Genomic DNA, 20,314 nt, shown 5'->3' with positions numbered 1-20,314 from the left:
GAAAATAATGGGGAAAAGGAAAAGAGATAAGGAAAAAGATGAAGATTACATCAGGAGAAAGATTAGAAAATTACAAGAAAAGCTTCGAGATACTTCGAGAAGACGTTTTCCCATGCACTAAATAACGTGAGCGACTTCAAGGTCGCGTCAAAATAGGGTCAAAAGCAAGTTGTAGAACCTGAATTGGGCTTGGTCTCATCTTTATTACGCCACTCCATTTAGTACTAAATATCATCCTATACAATAAACCAAAAATATTCACTACTAGCTTACTGCCCGCGACTTCGTCCGTCCGCGTCTGTGGGATGAAGATGATGATTGATAAAAACTATCCTATGTCCTTCCTCGGGCCTCAAACTATCTACATATATACCATACTCATCCAAATCGGTGCAGCGGTTTAAGCGTGAAGAGGTAACAGACGTACATATTAGTTACTTTATATTAGTATGGATTTACCACCACATCTCTTTAAAATAATAAGAGGCACTAATATTAAAACTTCATTAATATAAACTCGCCCTAACAAATCCCGCTCGCATGGCGAATATCGCAAGTGACGAAGCAAGAAATCGATTAGTCCGGCACCCGCGTACGATCCTTGGCACAATGAACTGATCATTCATGAATCTTATTGCAACTGAGTAAGGTCTACTAATGGAAAACTAAGATCGTAGCTGGGCCATTTTATTTAAAGTTGTACACTATTTTTTTTCTAATTTGTGGATTTTTTTATGTCATTTCTACCCAGAATACACCGTAAACGCTATAACGTGTAGGTATTGATGACTAAAGTGTCATTCTATGGAACTAGCTAATAACTATGTAAACAAAAGTCAATACTAGTAAATTCATCATTCTTTGACACTTTCAATATGGCCGTTTGTTTACATACTTATAGTTCGTTTTTTTTAGCATTAGAAAGAACTTGAAAGAAGGTAAGCGATTTTGACATGTCTTTTAATTGAAAAACGCTTTTTAAAAATCAAAAACTATTATTTATGAAAGCAGAAGAATATAAATGATCGTATTAGATTCATAAATCTTACATATTTGCCGTAACTTATTTTTAAAATGTGTTTTTCAATTAAAAGACACATCAAGATTGTTTACCTTATTTATTTCTAATGCTAAAAAAAACGAACTATAGAATAGTAAACAAACGGCCGCAAGTTCCATAGAATGACACCTTAATATACTATAGGTACCTACTATAAGAAGCCTGTAACTTACACCTATGATACACTAAGAGCAATAAACTTTCCATAGGTACTAAGTGACCCTTTGTCTTCATTGCCCTTGAGTTTAGTCCCATTGTCACCAAGTTCTAAGAAATAAGCTATCGGCCACAGGAAGACGTAACATACTTATTTAGTTTACAAAACAACTGGTGAATAAAAACATTGTTAGTAACAATGTAGTCTGTTGCGCAGTTAGCCTCAGAGGGCTTACCGCGAACCACGGTCGACGTGTTGCCTCTCTGTCGCACTTGTAAATTCCTACGTAAGTGTGACAGGGAGGCAACACTTCGAACGTGGTTCGCGGTAGGCCCTCAGAACCCCTAGTGTAAATTTCATTCGATAGCGTGACGTAGTACGTGTTTGTAGTCTCATTTTGTATGGGATTTTGAAAAGCGCGCCACGCGGGAAGTCTTAAGGTGGAGGTTCGCGCCGCGACAGAGACAAGCGACCCGACCGAGACAGAAGACCGCGACCATCACTTGACCATAGGCAACACATAAGCGACAGTTCGCGAGGAGACAGAGACCTCTCGCGTCTCTGTCGCCTGTCTCTGTCTCGCCGCGAACTGTCGCTTATATGCTGCCTATGGTCAAGTGATGGTCGCGGTCTCCGGTCGCGGTCTTCTGTCTCGGTCGCTTGTCTCTGTCGCGGCGCGAACCTCCAGCTTTAGAAATTCAAAATCCCATATAAATAAGACTTAACGCAAACGCGTACGTCACGTCGCGCTATCGAATGAAATTTACAGGTGGCTTAGCACGGTCGCGTTTTTATCCCTTGTCACCATGCCTGTCACGTTCTAACAAGTATGTAAGTGCGAAAGGGACGCGCATAGTGATAGTCGATAAAAATGGAACCGTGCTGAGCCCGCAGGGGTACAGATATACCGAAGTGGTCAAAAATATGTACATACTCGTATCTGCATTTCCACTCTCTATCTGCGTTTTGACTATAATTATACTTACTTCCTGCCTTGCACAGCTAAACTGTACATTGGATGTACTGTCGCCCCGCGCCCGGTCCGGTACAACCAGGGGTGCGAAACTCCTCCCTTCGGGCAAACTCGGCTCCGTTCGGCTCAGCATTGCTCCGAGCAATTATTAGGGTTGGCACAACTTGACGTCCATTTGCGTGCACGACCACAGATAAGATAATCCAGAGGCCGTGAGTTCAAGTTTCACCCAAGACAGTAATTTTTCCACTTTAAAATTTATTCTAAGCTTAGTAGCATCGTTAGCAGACGTTTCTGCTAGTTAAAAATTAAGATAAGGTAATGACTTGAATTTTGACAACCCTAAATAGCTGAAAGGGATAGTGCCATATATTAGAAAGGGACAGCATGATTCGACCCTGAACCGCTGTCAAACTTCGGTTTTGTAGGAAGTTTCCTTTCTGTACGGTAGTACTATTATATATATTATTTACCTTCAAGAAAAGAGTATTCCCATCTTAAATGCCGGCAACGCACTTGTAACCCCTCCGGCGCTGCAGGTGTCCATGGGCGACGGTAACTGCTTACCATCAGCCGATCCGTCCACTCGTTTGCCTCCTGTATCATAAAAAAAATGCTGCAGTTATTGTTTCCACACCGATAGGTAAAGGCCCCAGTACACAATGGGCCATCGCCGGCCACTCCAAGGGACGCAGCCATGCGGTAGAATGAAATAGCAATATCACTTGCTCCCTCTAACGCATAAATGCGTCCCTTGGAATGGCCGGCGATGGCCCATTGTGTACTGGGGCCTTAAAGTAAAGATAAAATCATAACAATACGAGTAGGTACAGTGCCCATCAGATATATCAGAGCGGCCAAGGTGCTCACAATTATCTGAACACGCCTCTATTGTCAGGGCGTTAGAGTGCGTGTTCAGATATTGTGAACACCTTGGCCGCTCCGATATATCCGATGACGACTGTGCTATCAAAACAATTGTTATCTTTATCCTTGGCACTGACTGATACCGCACGAACATGTAGCTACCTGCTTACGTTGTTACATTAAATTTCATCATCTCATGTGACACATTCACACACTCGACATATATTAAGGCTCCGTCACACAGGCGCGTTTTGCGGGCGGCGCGTGAGCGGGGCGGGGCGCGCCGCTTTTACATATAAAACGCTCACGCCCCGCCCGGAAAACGCGCCTGTGTGACGGAACCTTTTAAGGTGTATTCTTCACCGCAATTAGAGACTAAAATGTCATACAAAGTTTGCTGAAATCGGTCTTGTTTTAGAGATATAATGACAATTCTTGTGAAAATTTCCTTCTGTAATAACTCAGTGAAAAACATTTTTTTGGCTGCGATTCTGCCACTAGGGGATGTAAAAAAATATAAATTTTTGCTCTTTATGACCTTAGAAATGCGTGGTTGAAATCTATCGGGTTACTCGAGCCCACGGTGTATAGAGTGGGCCGTAGTAATCCGCAAACGCCTACAAACTTTCCGTATATTCTGTTGTCATAGGACCTGGGGGCCTAGCCAAGATGACAATACATCGACAAACGCCAAACATAAACAAAATATAATATTATTGAAGTTTTGACGATGGCAGTTGGAGGATCCGAAAGAATGCCGAAATAGAACATCTGATAGCCGAGCCGAATATAATAGGTGAGACCAAAGCGCATCGTCTCTGCTGGCTTGGCCATCTCGAAAGGATGGGTGAAGATCGGGCAGCCAAAAGGGCCTACATGGGTCGACCAACTGGGCGCCGTCCTATTGGTCGTCCTAAATACCGTTGGGCAGATAGAGTGGGGGGAGATCTCCGTGAGCTCGGCGTCGGCGAAAGCTGGCGGGATACCGCTCTGGACCGATCAAAGTGGCGTGCTCTTGTGTTGGAGGCCAAGACTCATTTTGGGTCACCGCGCCAACCAAGTAAGTAAGTTGATGGGCGTTGTCAAACAACGATTATATATCAACTTGGGTAGGCCCCCTGGCTAGCTGCCCATAGTCCTCTGTTCCTTGCTGAAAATGAAAGTTTTAATAATGAATTAATGAAAACATTTGTTTTCAGGCAACTATTGGCTCATAGATAAATACCTTAAAACTAGCATACATATTAGTACAAAATATGTTTTAAAACTAAAAACACACAATTATGGCTGCGATGCAGTAAAAAAAATAAAAAAATATGACGTATAGTCTGGCAAACACAACTTGTCAGTCAGCAAGGACCAGGAAAATTATACACTTGTACTAAGTCATCCCTTTCTTTTGGTTGCTGCCTAGTACTCTCTCTCTGGTCGGTCCCTCATTACTGAGGATCGTGGTCACTGGAACGCCTCAAAGAAACAATCTGTCTCCATCGGTTGCGGTCCAAAGTAGCCCTCACTACTTGATGTAGCTTGGAAGAGGCGGTGGCTTCCTTTATTTGGTCAGACCAACGTGTTGGCGATCGGCTTCGTGTTCTCTTGCCTTCGGTATTGCCAACAATGACCAATTTTTCCAGATTGCTACCCTCTCTTCGCATGATGTGACCGAAATATGACAGTATGCGTTGCAGACATATGGTGGACAGCCGAGTCTTGATGCCAAGTTGTGAGAGAATAGACACATTTGTGCGTTTTGCCGTCCACGGTATTCGTAGCATTCGCCTCCAGCACCACATTTCGAACGCATCTATTCTCTGCCTCTCTCTTGATCGAATTGTCCATGTCTCTACTCCATAGAGAAAGATAGGCATTATTAAGGCTCTGACTAAGCCAATTTTGGTCTTATAGCTTATACCCCGATTTTTCCAGATATTCTGAAGGCGTGTCATCGCGTCTTTCGCCATGGCTATTCTACGCTTGATCTGCGGGACACAGCTTCCTTCATTGTTGATAGTCGATCCCAAATAGATAAAGTTGTCTACAGTGTCAATGCCTTGTATGTTCTGAACATCCGGCAGCATTCCCGTTCGGTCTACTATCATCAATTTGGTTTTTTGCCTGTTCATTGATAAACCGAGTTTTTCGCTTTCTGTCTCCAACCTAAGCAGTATCTCCTTCATGTCAGCATAGGATGTAGCTAGAAGGACCGTATCATCCGCATACCGCAGGTTGCTAATGCGCTTTCCACCCACAGCAAATCCCCTATCCCATTCTTCAAGGGTTTTCCGCATTACATATTCACCATAGATATTGAAAAGGAGGGGTGACAGAATGCAGCCCTGTCTAACGCCTCTCCTAACAACGAACACATCCGAGTAGTCCCTGTCTAGTTTGACGAAAGAGCGGTTATTAATGTACAGGTTTCGTATCAGTTCAATAAGATGTTGAGGCGTACCCATCTCCCTCAGCACTTCCCACACATGATCCCACTCCACACAAACTAGTACCAGCGTAAGACAAACACAGTATGATTGTCTCTATGTTTGAAATGAGCCAGTTCTGGCCAAAAGTGTGTTTGATGTTCGGTCCCACCTTGTATATAGTATACTTATACATTAAACCTAGGTTTACATAGACCTATAGACGAAAAAAAACACGTTTTTACACTATATATAACACCAGAATCTTAATGCCTTTATCTATTCGGGGATTAACCTTTTAGAATCCTTCATGGCGCTCAAAACACGGGGATTCCCCTAAATATGTCGCTCAATTGTTTTCTCATGATAATTACCTAAATATAGAACTATATTTTCAAATCATATCTGACAGGTGTCTTAAAACATGACATCTTTAAGTACTCTTTGTATTCTTTACAAACTAAACGGGGAATTATTTTTGATTAGTGTTACCAGTCTTAAAAATTTGAAAACTTATTTAAAGCAGAGAGAATAGGCAACTTTTAAAAAATAAAAATTTCCCTGTTGAGGGCCTACCGGAAACACCAAACTTCACAAATTACGGGCATCTTTCTCTCTCACTCTAATTACACCTTAATTGGAGTAAAAGAGAAAGATGCCTGCAATTTATAATTTTCGGTGTTTGCGGTAGGCCCTCTGTAACCGGTGTTCCTTTATTCTTCATCAAGACTTAATAGTCAATAAAAGAAAACTAGGTTTATTGTAAATCGTGAATACCCATAATAGTCATAATACTCACCACCACACTTGGTCTTGGCCGGTTTGTAAGTATTTCATCTAAGAATCAGTCTCGGTAGCTCAGTTGGTACAGCAGTAGACTAATAAATAAATAAATAAATAAATAAATAAAGCAGTAGACTATAGTTCGTTTATTTTAGCATTAGAAAAAAGGTAAACACTCTTGACGTGTCTTTTTATTGAAAAACACTTTTGCAAAATAAGTCACAGCAAATATGTAACAATTATAATAAATAAATAAATAAATAAATATTGGTGGACATCTTACACAGATCAACCTAGCCCCAAACTAAGCAAAGCTTGTACTATTGGGTGCTAGGCGACGATATACATACTTATATATATAAATACATACTTATATACATAGAAAACACCCATGACTCAGGAACAAATATTAGTGTCCATCACACAAATAAATGCCCTTACTGGGATTCGAACCCACGACCATCGGCTTCGCAGGCAGGGTCACTACCCACTAGGCCAGACCGGTCGTCAAAATTATGAATCATCATCATCATCATCTCAGCCATAAGACGTCCTCTGCTGAACATAGGCCTCCCCCTTGGACCTCCATACGTACCGGTTGGAAGCGACCCGCATCCAGCGTCTTCCGGCGACCTTAATAAGACCTTAAAGAATGTAAATAATCGTGTACCTATGGGTATGAATCATATAGAATACGATTATTTACATTCTTTTGCATTCATAAGTAATAGTTACTGATTTTAAAAAACGTTTTTCTATTAAAAGACACGTCAAGATCGTGTAGCCTTTTTCTAATGCTAAAAAAAAGAACTTCAAAGAAAATTTAAACAACAATTGTCCCCTGAACGGCACTTATATTTAATTGATTGAACTAAACTTAGCTACGGGTATAATTCATAAACTATTACGCACTAATCCATATCGTATTACTCAGCATTCACGGCAATTATTCTTAATAATTGTGCAATCAAGATTATTCATATTTTTTTCTAACCGCCACACCAAGAATATTTAGCTATGGCAATATTTACTAGGTGGATCCTAGAAGCGATTGACGTAGACAGAGTTGCCACTTTCTGCACTTCATAATTCTACTAATTTAGTAGAATTTTCATCTGAAGGATTATTTTGCATGTGATGGCATTATTTGATAATAAATTTGGATGAGGTGTATAAATACTATGAACATAATAAAGTTAATCAAGGATATAATATAATATAAACAAACAATTTCTTAAATGTGATTATCTAATGTGGTTATCTAATCGAAGGTTAGCTGGAAGAGATCCCTTATAGGGATAAGTTCGCCTTTGTACTTCCATTACTGTAATTTATTTTTGTAAACCTGTGTTGTGTACAATAAAGTGATTACTACTACTACTACTAAATTAATATAATTTAGATTTTTTCTATTATTTAACCTGTCGTCTACCAAGCTGTCAAAAAAAAGCACCCCTCTATCTAGCCCGGCCGGAGATCCCTGTCAATTATTCTGTATCCCGTATTTTTATGGCCGGAGATCTCCGGTCATTTTTACCCAAGTCGAAAAGCAGTTTTTTTTATGACATTAAAGCTTTTCATATTAATAACAACTTCAAAAAATTTCAATAAACCGGGAGTGCCAATTTGGATTGACGTACGTAGGGCGCGCAGCGGAAAAAAAAGGTTTTTTGTTCGATGTAGGTACATTGTACATTGCTGCTTTTCTTAGCGCAATACTGCTCTTTGAGTGTTGCCCTTTTTTAGTTTGCTTTACATTGCTACTGACAAGATTTGCTTGACCCACTATATATCCATTACAAATACTATATTTATTTCGTAGTTAATTAAATAAATAATAATAGTAGAATGTAAACAGAGGTAATATGCGCGATGGTAGAATCAGCACAATATATAAATGGTCACACCGGTTGAAATTATTCAGTTCACTGTAACAACATTGCGGAAAACATACGTAGTATCTTCTTAGTAGTTTGTGCGGAAAACTAAGTGCCGGTGAAAAGTAAAACCATAATAATGACTCTTATAATTCTAATTATAACATTTGTTATTTGTCTTGGTTATAGTGTATACCAACACTTTACCAAGTTCAATGACTATTGGCTTAACAGAAATGTTGCCTACGCGAAACCTACTTTTTTCTTCGGGAATATTATAGACTCTTTCTTGAGAGAAAAACCAGTTGGAGTTGTGTTCAAGGAAATATACGATGCTTATCCAGAAGAGAAAGTCGTCGGGTTTTTCAGGATGCGCTCTCCAGATCTGCTTCTAAGAGATTTAGATGTCGTGAAATGTGTTTTGATAAAAGATTTCGATATATTTACTGATCGTGGAAAGGAATACAGTAAGTCGGGGTTCGGGGCGAACTTGTTCCACGCAGACAGCGCCACCTGGCGAGTGCTGCGTAAGAGATTTTCACCAATGTTTACTCCTGGGAAATTGAAAAAAATGATGTACTTGGTGACGGAACGTGGAGACAGATTCACTGAGTATATTGATAGGATAACACAGAAGAATACAGAGCAGGAGATCCACGGACTTACGCAGAAGTTCACCCAATCTGTCATAACTGCTTGTGTCTTTGGTCTCGACCTTGACACCTTTGATCAGCAACACAAAACCCTTCAAAGGATCGACAAGAAGATCTTCTGCGTGAAATACGGCTCGGAACTCGAAAGCATGTATCCAGGCATTTTGAAGAAGATTGGAGGCTGGTTGTTCCCTGAAGAAGTGAAGACATTCTTTTCCAAATTAATCAAAGGTGTGATTGCTACGAGAAATGGGCAGCCCTCCAACCGACATGACTTTATGGACCTGCTTTTAGAGCTGAAAAAAGAATATGGACATGGACAGAACCATGCAAATAACTTGGATATGACTGATGAAGACATAGCAGCTCAAGCTTACATTTTCTATGCAGCAGGATATGAATCTAGTGCCTCCACCATGGGGTTCTTGCTGTACCAGTTAGCTTTAAACCAGGACATACAAGATAAACTATATGAAGAAATAAAGGAAGCCCTAGAAAACAGAGAGATGACTTATGATGCTATCATGAATCTGTCATACATGGAAAAAGTCTTCAATGAGACGTTGAGGATGTATCCGATCATCACCAAACTGAAGCGAAGAGCTAAAACTGCTTATAAGATTCCAGAAACTGATATAACCATTGATAAAGGCCAGTTGATCAAGATTTCAGTCCTTGGAATACATCATGATGAGAAATACTACCCGAACCCTGAAGTGTTTGACCCGGAAAGGTTTTCTCCGGAGAATGTGCAAGCGAGACACAAATGTGCTTTCCTGCCGTTTGGAGAAGGACAGAAACAGTGTATTGGTAAGTGATTTAATTTTCTTTTTCTTTTTATTTTATATTTACTCAAATATCAACCTTCCTATTTAGGCTAAAAGATTGAAATTTAAATATACCTACTATTTTTACACACATATTTTTAATATCTGCCTACTACCCACTTAGTAGGCAGATATTAAAAATATGTGTAGGTATGTATAACAAATGACTGGGTAACTTATATTTTTATTATACTAAAAAAAACAATATTTACCTAAACACAACCTGTTATTATTAGCTGCAACTGTAACTGCATTGTATTTCACTATTGTTTGCTTTACCTTTTTTGGACTTAATTAGTTTAATTACCTTTGTATGAGCAGTGTTGATATAAAATTTAATTTACTGTTATTATACTTATTATTGATCCCTATCTACCTACACATAGGTACCTACACACCTATAGCACATAGTACCTACACATATAGTAAAGGTTTGAACTAAGAACCCACCACTGAGTCAGGAATAGTAACGAAGCAAGGGATCCATTTAGATATATCAGTCATTCTTAAAAACAGGTCACACTATAGTGATGTCTAAATGTGTATGCTGTTTTCATTTCTCAATGAAAGGACTACTAGGAAATCGATAACAGCACAAACAGTTACTTTTTTATCTCTACTTACCTACTGTTTAGTTTAACAGTTCAAAACTGTTCAAAATATCCAACATTGATAAAGTAAGTTTATCAGGCATTGTACTGCCATTTTATTGAATCAATCCAGTTTAAATGGACCCTCAAGATTGATGCCAAAAGCTCTACCTGGAGATCTCATTATAATGGTTTATACAAGGTAGAATGCTTATAAGCAAATGCAGTAAGAATCCAGAAACAATGATCTATTATAGTGTTTTATAATGGTTTTTAACAAAGGTTCATTTATTATTATAATGATGTGTAAAGTCTAAGAAAAATTCGTGCCCTCAATTTGACAGCTGTAGTAAATGGCGCTGTACGGCTCCGTACATTATGAAATGACCTATCCTTGACAAGCAAAAGTTGACGTTTGACAATCCAGTGGCCACAAATAATGGCGTAATACAGCGCCATCTATTCCAGCTGTCAAATTAGGGAGTGATTTTTTTCTTAGTCTATCAATATAACCCTTTGTTTTCTAACTACCCGAGATCTGAGAAGGAAAAGGTAATATTTTTAGTGACCTGTCTGGCCTCTAGACGATTCTTCGGGTAGTGAAAGTGTAGTGAAACCCTGCCTTATGAAGTCAATAGTCCTGGGTTCGAATCCTGGTAAGGGCATTTATTTGTGTGTTGAGCATGGATATTTGTTCCTGAGTCATGGGTGTTTTCTATGTATTTATGTCGGTCAGTCTAGGTATTATATGTCGTTGTCTAAGTACCCACAATACAAGCTTTATTGAGCTTACCGTGGGGCTTAGTCAATTTGTGTAAGAGTGTCCCATAATCTTATCTTATTATTTTCGGGGCCCTTGCGGATACACTTCGACCCATAGGGATATTTTGTGCAATTACCCCCTAGAGAAGATCCGTCAACTACTCAAGAGCTTTTCCCACCATATCCATGTGTTGGATGATGGAGCTCATGGGTAGCGTTTTAAAGTCCTTGTGTCCCAAAGAGTGTCCCATAATACTTATTTATTGTATGTTATTCCAGGTATCCGCTTTGCACAAATGCAGTCATGGGTGGGGCTAGCCAAGCTGCTCCTCCGCTACAGGGTGGAGCCTTCAGCGAAGACCCCGCTGCAGTTCACATATGAGCCACAGAGAGTCATGCTGTATCCGAAGGGAGGCTTCCCCATCAATATTGTAAGAAGATATTAATTTCAAGTACCTATTAACATGTAGTTTGAGAATGCCACATAAATTATTTACCCAATTATCACACAGCGCCACTTGCACCATCCCACTAACCCGGGGTTAACCGGTTAAACCTTTAACCCAGTGTCAAATTGTACTGGTGACCATGGTAACTCCAGGTTTAACCGGTTAAACCCGGGTTAGTGGGATGGTGCAAGTGGCCCATAAGGTAACGTTTGAATACCAAATGCAGCTGCATTACTGTTGCGACTTTACTGCAACGGACCATAGAGAAATATAAGAAAGGAAAGAGTGGTAACTCCATACATCAGTTTTCTTACCAAAACGCGAGTTATTTCGTAGTCGACATCTAGCGTCAAGTAGTGGATTTATCAGTACCGCTACTTGACACCAGATGTCACAAGTGTTTACAACTAATATTACTACAAGCAGAAGGAATTGAAAATAGAGTTCCGGTTATAATTTTAACTGAAAATTGTTGAGCATCAGACTTTTAGTTCTTCGCGACATCTATTTGTCGACTAGCAGTACTGATAAATTCCGCTACTTGACGCTAGATGTCGACTACGCAATAACTCGCGTTTTAGTAAGAAAACTGATATATGGAGTTACCACTCTTTCCTTCCTTATATGTGGCGTTCCATCGGTAAAGGTACCTTATGGCGGTCGGCGCTTACGCTGTTATTAACGACGCTCCAATACTAAAATGCGGTGCTATGCGACGTAAGCGCCATCCGCCATAAGGTACCTTTTCTCTTGTAACGTCACATATTTCTGTATGAACTGCCTGAGGTTCGCCGCCGCACTACTGTCGCGATTATGACGTCCAATCCGTCCATGGAGTATAGAGTAAAAGGAGCGAAGTCTCTTATGGTATAACGTTGTAAAAGTGTCCAGCAATCAGCTGTAAATAATAGTTCCAAATCTCTCCAGAGTAGCGCTAGAGTAGCTAAGGACGTAGGCGTGATTGACAGAGTGAAGTGCGCTGAATTTGAATGATTTGAATTTTTTTATCAAATATTCTAGGTATTCCACCTATTTAAGGTTTCTTGACGGACACTTTTTGATACATGGAGATAGTTTTCCTTACCTTCCATAAATCTGTCACTTATTTTGCCAAGGGAATTGTCAGATACAGCGTCACGGCTATAATACCGCAGCAGCAATGTCGCAACAGTAACGCGCCGCAGCTACAGTTGCCATCCGAATATTACCTTAATACGGATCCGCATACCGCTCACGAGTGTGAGCGAGACAGCGCTATGTGTAGGTACTTATATAGCAATGTCCCGCTCGCGCACCGGAGCGACGTGCGGGACCGCAACCAATGTGAAAACCGTAAATCCTGTACCTGCAGAATTTATAAGAGTTGATTATTTTCCACTATTAATATAGATTAGATTAGTTCTAATAATTATTGCACAAATAAGATTCTGCCTTAAACTTGTTAAAATCTTGCATAATTGTTTTCCATCGTATTTTTCGGAAAAGTTCGTATTTGTCATGCTACTTCAGTCAAGCGCAGTACTTATGGACCGAGACTGACTGAAATAGCAAGACACGTTCGTGCGTTTCCGTGAAAATACGATGGAAAATAATCATGCACTACTTCTGTAAGGTGCTTTGAGGTAACTTCGAAAGCGGGATAATTTTGAAAATCGCTTTTATTCAAGATGCCTTGTTTTTGTAGTGGCGTGTGTTGCCAAAGTAGGAAGTGCTGTTAGTTTAGTAGATATTAGAGCAATTCTCAAAAAGTTTGTACATTTCGATCACATCTTAGATTTCAATAAAAATTGGTATGCTGGTAAAGTACATGAAGCTGAACAACTTCCACCATATTTCCCAAAATGTCCCAGAAAGTTATTATAAAACTTTCCTGTTTTGTTACCAGATTTCCTTACACATTTGGTAACAAATAAGGAATGTATCTTAGAAACTTTCTGGGACATTTTGGGAAATGTGGTGGAAGTTGTTCAGCTTCGTATACTCTACCAGCATACCAGTTTTTATAAAAATCTAAGATGTGAACGAAAAGTACAAACTTTTTGAGAATTGCTCATTAGCGATTTTCAAAATTACTCCGCTGTCGAAGTTACCTCAATGCACCTTAATTAGTTATGTAGAACTAAACTTGAGAATATTGGATATTGTTGTGTTAGATTATTGCAGTAGGTAATAAAAAAAAATTATAAGCATAAGGTAAAGACTTTGCGCTAAAAATGGCCGCAAAGACACCTGTACGGCTACCATCAGTTTGGCACTGACATAAACTCTAACGTCTACGTAATTTACTTTCTATATATCTCGCTCGCACTAATATGTCAGTACGAGCGAGATGCATAGAAAGTAAATTACGTTCACGCTAGCGTTTATGTCAGTGCCAAACTGATGGTAGCCGTACTGTAATAGATGGCGCTGTTTGGCGTCACGTTTCAACACTGCACTCGACAGCGTTTGTCTACGTAGGGGGGTCTCTATTGGTTCCCATACATTTTTTGTTCCGATTTTTTAAGTCCATAACGTTTTCCATCATAATTTTGATTAGTCATATTGTCAATAGTCATAAATTTTAACAATATAAATTGCAGTTCCGATTTTTGCAGGTCATTATTATTGTTAGTCATAAAATTTGTTGCTCATAATATTCAAAGTCCAGAAGGTATACCATTACATAATGTTGAAGGCAATAAACTTGCTTGCAATAATCGTTGTAAGGTCTTTTATCGCAGGTTATAATGATAAGTAGGGGCTCTATTGCATTCCCTACATTTTAAGTTCAATTTTTTTTAGAGCATAACGTTTTCCATCATAATTTTTATTAGTCATATTGTCAATAGTTATAAAATTAAACAATTCAAATTGCATGCTTGCCTACCTCCCTGGGGATTATTTTTTATTCGGCTTACTGATTTCCCCTCCATTTCTTATTTTTCATGTAGTTTATTAAGCCATTTCGTCCCGCCAACGAGTCGACGGAGCCCCGCTTCGCGGGGCTTCTATTTCCGCTCTGAGGGACACAAGGTAACTAACGAACCTACCTGAGGAAACAGATTTTTTATTGTTTGGCTTACTGATTTCCCCGCCATTTCTTATTTTTCATGTAGTTTCCGCTCTGAGGGACACAAGGTAACTAACGAACCTACCTGAGGAAACAGATTTTTTATTGTTTGGCTTACTGATTTCCCCGCCATTTCTTATTTTTCATGTAGTTTCCGCTCTGAGGGACACAAGGTAACTGTTAACAAACCTACCTGAGGAAACAGATTTCTTTTTTCTTTATATGAATGATGTTATTGATTTGGTTTCTTAGACGTAATTCACTTTAGTCATTAAAAATGGGGGTCCCTTTGTTTGACATAATTATTGAAAGTCATAATGTTTAATAATATAGCTCCTAAATATTAGAATATTAGAGGATGTCATTTTCTGACTATCGAAATTCGAAACAGTAAGTTTATGGGAAACAAAGGGATGACATTAAAACGATATGATTAACGACCATTAGTCCGCCTTAATATATGCCTTAAAATATTTCTGAATAATTATTGATATACCTTTGAATGTTATACTCATCAATTTTATAACTTTTGTGATTATAACGTATAATATTATAGATGTTTAACATTAGAACTATGAAACGTTATACTTAACAAAAATTATGACTTTAGATGTTTATGTCCATAAATTATATGGATATCAATTTCTGACTATCGAAATTCGAAACAATAAGTTTATGGGAAACAAAGGGATCCCCTACGTAGGGTCATACAGCGCCATTTACTAGGGCTGTCAAAACCGTGGCTACAATATTTTGCACATTACGTGTCTTATAATTCTATGTTTATTGCGCAGCTGACCAAATTGTTATAATAAATAGTTTTGGAAACCTTGAGTTCGTAAGTAAATACAATGTGGGAATGTTTCTTGTTAGTTGTGAATAAGGATGATTCTATTTGTATAAATACCAGTTAGCGCTTAAATCTAAAACCCAGTTGAAATTCGTTTGTTCTTATTCTTATTCGTCACTTTGACATATTTTGTGTTTATAATAGCTAATAGTATAGAAAAAGAAAAGATACATCAAAAACATTATTTCAATTTGACAAAGATGTACAAATATGGGGCTATTTTATTGACAACAACATATACAATGTTACAAAACATAATGTCACAATTTGTGGTCCACATTACCCACATGTGTAGGTACTTCGTATTAAGAAGTTAATGGTGGGTTCAACAGTAATTATTAATATGTAAAAGTATTATGAATGTGCCAAAATCGGAGGTTGAGGTTTGAGAAAACTGAAGGCGTAGAAAAGGATTGGTGGTGGTAATCGCTAGACGATATAACGCCAATCGAAATTTAATTAGAGTAAATGATTTAATGACATTTGATGAAAAATTGGGAACGTTAAATGCCGGCAACGCACTTGCAACCCCTCTGGTGTTGCAGGTGTCCAGTCGCCATCGGATATATCACAGCGGCCAATGTGCTTAATAATATCTGAACACGCACTCTAACGCCCTGACAATAGAGGCGTGTTCAGATATTTGTGAGCGCCTCGGCCGTTCCGATATATCTGATGGAGACTGTCCATGGGCGACGGTAATTGGTTGGTCAACCACCAACTGACGTGTTTCCTCTCTGTCGCACTTGTAAATTAGTATGTAAGTGTGACAGGGAGGCAACACGTCGAACTAGTTCTCTGGCGATTTGTCTGCTCGTTTGCCTCATAATATATATATATATATATATATAAAAACTGACGCCAACATTTTGTGCGCATCTGTCATTTCAGTCTAATTTTTTACGATTAGAGTTAACGATTTACGATTTCCAGGGAGCCTAGCCAAGGTGTCAATCGTTTGCGACGTAACGAACGAAACGGTAATGTCTCTCTTTCACTCTTCCATATAAGTGCGACAGAGAGACATTACCGTTTCGTTCGCTACGGCGCAAACGATTGGTAACTTGGCTAGGCCCACAGCTATGTTACGCCTCTTTATCTGTGATTTTAGCTATGTAATTAATCATAGTGGATTTTATATAGTTTCGTGTGTTTAAATTACCTACTTAATAAAAATATAAATTGATTGAATTGTTTTTATTTTATTTTATAATATTCTATCGATCATACAAAATGTATGTATTTTAGCTGTATGTCCAATACGCAGTTCGTCCAAATATAGGTATACACAAACTCAAGCTATATTTATTATTATATAGTAATAATAGTAATATTTTTCTATTGTGTGTATGTATGTCATGTTCTTTGGCAAAACCATTTTACAAATTACAGTTGATAACTAGATTTTCTTTAGCATATAATATACTGAGCGTTCCTTAAGTTAATTTACCTCACCTCTAAAATCACAGAATACGGTTGTTATGTGATTTTATTATATATTTATTATGGAATACTTCATCGGGCCCATTTACAGTGTTTTATTATAAGTTATTATAACAATAAGGCTGTAGGTAGCTAGGTAGTAGGTACCGGGAACTCATTAGACACATTACCGAAACTAATAAAATCACCCTTTATTGCCAAGTGATTGGAGAACAGGGCCGTCAGCAGAACAGAGCTATAACTCTATATACTTGAATGAAATGAAATGAAAACAGTTGAAAATATTTATTTTCAGTCAACTATTGGCCCATAGATAAATACCTTAAAACTAGCATACATAATTATTATAAAATATATCTTAAAACTAAAAACACACGATTATGGCTGCGACGCTGTTCGCAACCCCGCAGTGTCAGGAAGCCGGCCAAACAGGAGTGTGACTTGAGAGTCACACGACCCGCCGCCAAAAAGCTGCTCCCATACAATCGACGTTACGCTCTCATTTTAAAACGACATACTTAAATTATATTTAGAAAATGTTATACATACAAACAAATTAGAGCGAGTAGATGTTTTGTATGTAAAACTACTCGCACTAAATGTCTTATTATGTATTACTTTTTCTAGCAACGAAAACTACAATCAGACATCACTTCATTCATCTGACCTAAAATAAAAACACCTATTAAATGAGATATCTCTGAGATAGCTCTTGGTTTTTGCACCATTTTGACGCTTTAAGGATGAGTCAAGTTAGACCGGGCCGTGTCCGTGCGCTTCGTTTTCTATGGAAAGCATCACGTGATCGCCTGTCATCTCATAGAAAAGTAAGCGCCGGAAGCTCCGGCCCGGACACGGCCCGGTAGGGCTTGCATTCCGGAATTCCGGAATTTCGAAATTCCGGAATCTCGGACAAATTTTCCGATATTACAATTCCGGAATTAATACCACTCAATATCGAAAATTCCGGAATTGGATTTAAGTACTTTTTGTAGGTTTTAATACCTTTATTATTAAAAATTGTTAAGAAACTACACTGTACGGGTGTTTTTTGTCGTTATTAAGTGCTTCTTAGTCATTCAGTGAGCTATAGTATAGGTATATTTTACTTTTCCGTTTGCTAAAGCAGTGGGACAAAATGGGCTGATAATAAAAACATAAAAAAACAATAAAGCAGAGCGATTTACTTGCTTAGAATAGTCAGAATCAGAATAGGCTGAATCCTACATAAGCGAATTTGTAGAATTGAAATTTAATAATATTTGGACTTTTTATCTTGAATTGAATTCAGAGAAAAAGAGGTTTTCTCTATTAACGATTTCGAATCCTGTAGAAGCACATAATATATGATATTCTGAATCATAATTAGGAACTAGGAAGGAAAAAGCCAAACTTAGACCTTCAACTTCTTATACAACACCACTACCTACTAGGTTAGGAAGAGTAGGAAGCTATTATATTTAACTATTTTATAAAATTATGCATCGAATGGTTTGCTAGTAACTATAGTTTCCCCAAATAAATACCCCGTATCATTGAAGTGAATAAAAGCAACCATTTTAATAAGGTGGTAAAAAAACGTACCTACTTTAAATTTCTGTTAAACAATACTAATTTTAATAAACGTAAAGTATGAGAATTTCACATTTTTTATTGTTTTTTACTCAAAAATCTAATAAAAATATGATAAACCCTGGAATTCCGGAATTGGAATCCAATATCGAAAATCAGTTCCGGAATTGGAAACCATCCGATATTGCAAGCCCTACGGCCCGGTCTAACGTGAGTCATCCATTACTGTCCGAGTCGTAGTTCTTATTATCATTCTCTGTGTCCTACATTTACATGAAGACAGTTATTGTGGCTAAAGTGGCTTGAAATTAATTTCTGCCCGAGCGGGTTTTTATTTCCTTTAAATTGCTGTTATTTCAACCTGGTTTATAGCTAACTGATTCTTAACAAGGCTTATTTTGAGCCGATTTATTAAAATGGCTGATTTGATTGTCGAAGAAAAAAAATATCCGTCGTGCGTCGTGATCACTCGTGCGGTGAAAAATATCCATTCAAATGTCCATAAAGGAACCCCACACGTGGGTGTAGGTATTTGTGCGGCTTGGCCAAATCGAATTATACCACGTAGTTTCGACAAGCAAAGTAGATATTTAACCCTTTAATTAAATCTACAAAGGTATTGAAATCAAACCTTCTCGGCGCTCAATAGTAGCAATGATTCTGGTTATGAAAAAAAAAACAAAAAAAAATGTTCAAAGGTTTCGTCCATATTTTTAATGTTGCAGAATTAAGGGTTAATAAAATAAGAGTTCATAATAAGTATTAGGTAACCGAGCCTTATATGTAGGTATGGTATGGCCCTTTCTTATCCTATTCTACTACACCTCTTTTTACTTCTTTTACACCTGAAGGCGTAGGTATCTAGGGGTAGGATTGAATTAACTGACTTATATTATACCGTCGGCTCTTGTCCTATTTCGTCCTATTTAGGATCAACGCACGCGCAGATCCCAGAACAGTGACGTCATCGCTTGCGTCACCGTCGAGCCATGCCTCGCACTTTGTGAATGGCAATAGAGTCCGTTGAAGGAAACTTTGTACCGACTTGGATAGAACAAAGTCAGGCAGTGTTATTATTAACGTCATGTTTACATTAATGATGACATTGCCATACTTTGTCATTGCAAATACCACGCAGTGTTAGCTGGGTCTGGCACTACACATACTTAGGTCAATCAAGGTACCTGGGTGTAGGATTTATTTTATTCATTTACAATTTATTTAATTTATCAGCAATATAGCAAATTGTAAGTCGCGCGGTCCTTATTAAATATATTAAGAACGGGTCACTCACGTATTGTAAGTCGAAAAGCGCTCGACATGTTTCACTCAGTACCGAGGAGTGTCATCAGGAGCTTGCGTTAACGGTGACGGACCGCCCAGACTGCGGGCCGCAGCCCTCCGCGCCCGAAGCTCCTGATGACACTTCTCGGTACGGAGTGAAACATGTCGAGCGTTTTTCGACTTACAATACGTGAGTGACCCGTTCTTAATATATTTAATATGTCTGTGTCTCACGGTACTTTCTTGTCCTATTTCAAACTATTTAGGATCAAGTCACGCGCAGGTCCCAGAAGAGTGACGTCACCGCTTGCGTCACCGTTGCGCCACGCACGTCGTCAACGGCGCCGTTAGCAGACGGGCTAGGAATGGCTAAGTGCGATGATGTATTGGCTAAATTAAGATCACTTAGCTAGTTGAAATGTAATTTTAGCATCTGGAATATAAAAATAAGTTTATGGCAAAAAAATCTTTTTTGGTAAGTAAGTATGTAGTACCTCTTTCCACAGGCAACTAAAACTCATCGAGGCAATCCTAACGCAGTAACTGATCCCAAACACAATTAGTTTGCGTTGGTTTATCACAGATTTCCCATGGCCACCTCCTGTCTACATCATCAGATCAGCTCCATGTCATCATTAATATTGCATTGTCATCCGATTTACATATGTATGCAAAATTTCAGCTCAATCGGAAATAGG

General features: G+C 38.5%; 2 protein-coding genes across 2 annotated transcripts in view; both read left to right on the top strand.

The window, feature by feature from the left end:
- Positions 1-20,314, top strand: part of LOC134801353 (claspin-like) — a 416,093-nt gene that overhangs the window by 15,381 nt on the left and 380,398 nt on the right. The gene's annotated exons all lie outside the window — the stretch shown is intronic.
- LOC134801127 (cytochrome P450 6B5-like) lies at positions 8,241-11,415 on the top strand. Its single transcript, XM_063773664.1, has 2 exons — positions 8,241-9,597; positions 11,246-11,415. Exons 1-2 carry the CDS (start codon positions 8,274-8,276, stop codon positions 11,410-11,412), a joined length of 1,491 nt encoding a protein of 496 aa, XP_063629734.1. The 5' UTR covers positions 8,241-8,273; the 3' UTR covers positions 11,413-11,415.

This window comes from Cydia splendana, chromosome 21 (assembly GCF_910591565.1).
Source record: "Cydia splendana chromosome 21, ilCydSple1.2, whole genome shotgun sequence".
NCBI classification, from domain to species: Eukaryota; Metazoa; Arthropoda; class Insecta; order Lepidoptera; family Tortricidae; genus Cydia; species Cydia splendana.
Note: the sequence above shows the minus strand (reverse complement) of the source record. Positions and strands in the feature narration are given on the sequence as shown.

Coding starts and splice junctions, on each gene's coding strand:
- LOC134801127 (XM_063773664.1), top strand. CDS start 8,274: ATGACTCTTATAATTCTAATTATAACATTTGTTATTTGTCTTGGTTAT. Junction 9,598..11,245: donor AGGACAGAAACAGTGTATTG/GTAAGTGATTTA, acceptor ATGTTATTCCAG/GTATCCGCTTTGCACAAATG.